General features: G+C 37.3%; 1 protein-coding gene across 1 annotated transcript; it reads right to left on the reverse strand.

The window, feature by feature from the left end:
• Positions 1-100: 100 nt before the first annotated feature.
• Positions 101-983, reverse strand: LOC110443969 (nodal modulator 2-like). Its single transcript, XM_021488422.1, has 2 exons — positions 809-983; positions 101-295 (listed from the first exon to the last, which is right to left on the reverse strand). Exons 1-2 carry the CDS (start codon positions 977-979, stop codon positions 116-118), a joined length of 351 nt encoding a protein of 116 aa, XP_021344097.1. The 5' UTR covers positions 980-983; the 3' UTR covers positions 101-115.
• Between the last annotated feature and the right edge of the window lie 183 nt (positions 984-1,166).

The following is a 1,166-nucleotide window of genomic DNA, read 5'->3' on the forward strand; positions in this document are numbered from 1 at the left end:
TGAATATTCATGAAATTAAACAAAATGATATGCATTAATGAATATTCATTATTGTTATTCAGACCTTGGCTTCATTTTGGTAAACATTAAGTCTGTGACCTAGTTATGAACCCTTTTAAGGTATATGACCTTTGTTTACGACCTTGACCTTACCCAGACATATCACTGTGCCTGTGACCTTGGCCTGGAACTGTGAGAAAGTGACGTCCATAACTGGTTTGTCCGTAACAGTGACCGTCTTTTCACTCGGGACAATGGACAGACCTGCTGCCTTTTCTTCTTCAGTCATGTGGACCTACAACACAGATAAAATATCAAATCAATTTTTTTTTATTACGAAAAGTGATTCATTCAGCAATATCAGGATGCACATTTTACCTACAGGATATTGAAATTGAACAAACAAGAGGCCAAAGGGGTTTAACTGTCACCTCATTTGTAATACAATAATGTTATTTGTTGTTGTAAAATGACAAAAAAATATGGCTTTTTAAAAGCCGATTAACCTATAAAATGATAGTTGCGAGTGGCTTTGTGACTTTAAGACTTCTCAGGTGATCAAAAACTGTTGTCTATTCCCCCAATGCTAGAATTTTTCAGTTCTTTTTATTACCTAAAAAAACCCCAGACAACACAAAAAATGACGACGTCATATAATGCAATGTTTGGCTATATAGTTTGGACTGTAGGATTATTTTTTGGGTTATAAGATACATACCGAAAAAACTATGTGCACCTCAGTTTATACAGTATAACCCCCAAAATAATCCTAGTCATTTCATAAATAACACAAAATCTCTGTGTGTACCTGTACAACATGGATGCCAGGTTTGACCTTGGCACAGAAGTTCCCGTCAGCATCGGCCTTGGCAGAGGAAGCGTCCATGTTTTTGCTCTGCGGGATGATGATGATTCGTCTCTGACTGGTGACCTGCCTCAGAGTTTCCGGGAGCTGGCTTATCACGATCTTACCGCACATCTTAAAGCTGTAGCAAGGAATCACAAGTGATACAAAGTTTCATGAAATTCTGTTGAGGAATGAAGTCGCAAGAGCGCTGACAAAGTTTTTTTCTAAAAATAATAATAGTGACCTTGACCTTCAACGTAGAAATCTGAAATGTGAACTTGTTCAAGGCATTGCCATACTAAACACTTGTATGAAGTTT

The sequence above is a fragment of the Mizuhopecten yessoensis genome, unplaced genomic scaffold (assembly GCF_002113885.1).
Source record: "Mizuhopecten yessoensis strain PY_sf001 unplaced genomic scaffold, ASM211388v2 hete_35877940, whole genome shotgun sequence".
Taxonomy (NCBI): Eukaryota; Metazoa; Mollusca; class Bivalvia; order Pectinida; family Pectinidae; genus Mizuhopecten; species Mizuhopecten yessoensis.

Coding starts and splice junctions, on each gene's coding strand:
- LOC110443969 (XM_021488422.1), bottom strand. CDS start 979: ATGTGCGGTAAGATCGTGATAAGCCAGCTCCCGGAAACTCTGAGGCAG. Junction 296..808: donor CTGGCATCCATGTTGTACAG/GTACACACAGAG, acceptor TCTGTGTTGTAG/GTCCACATGACTGAAGAAGA.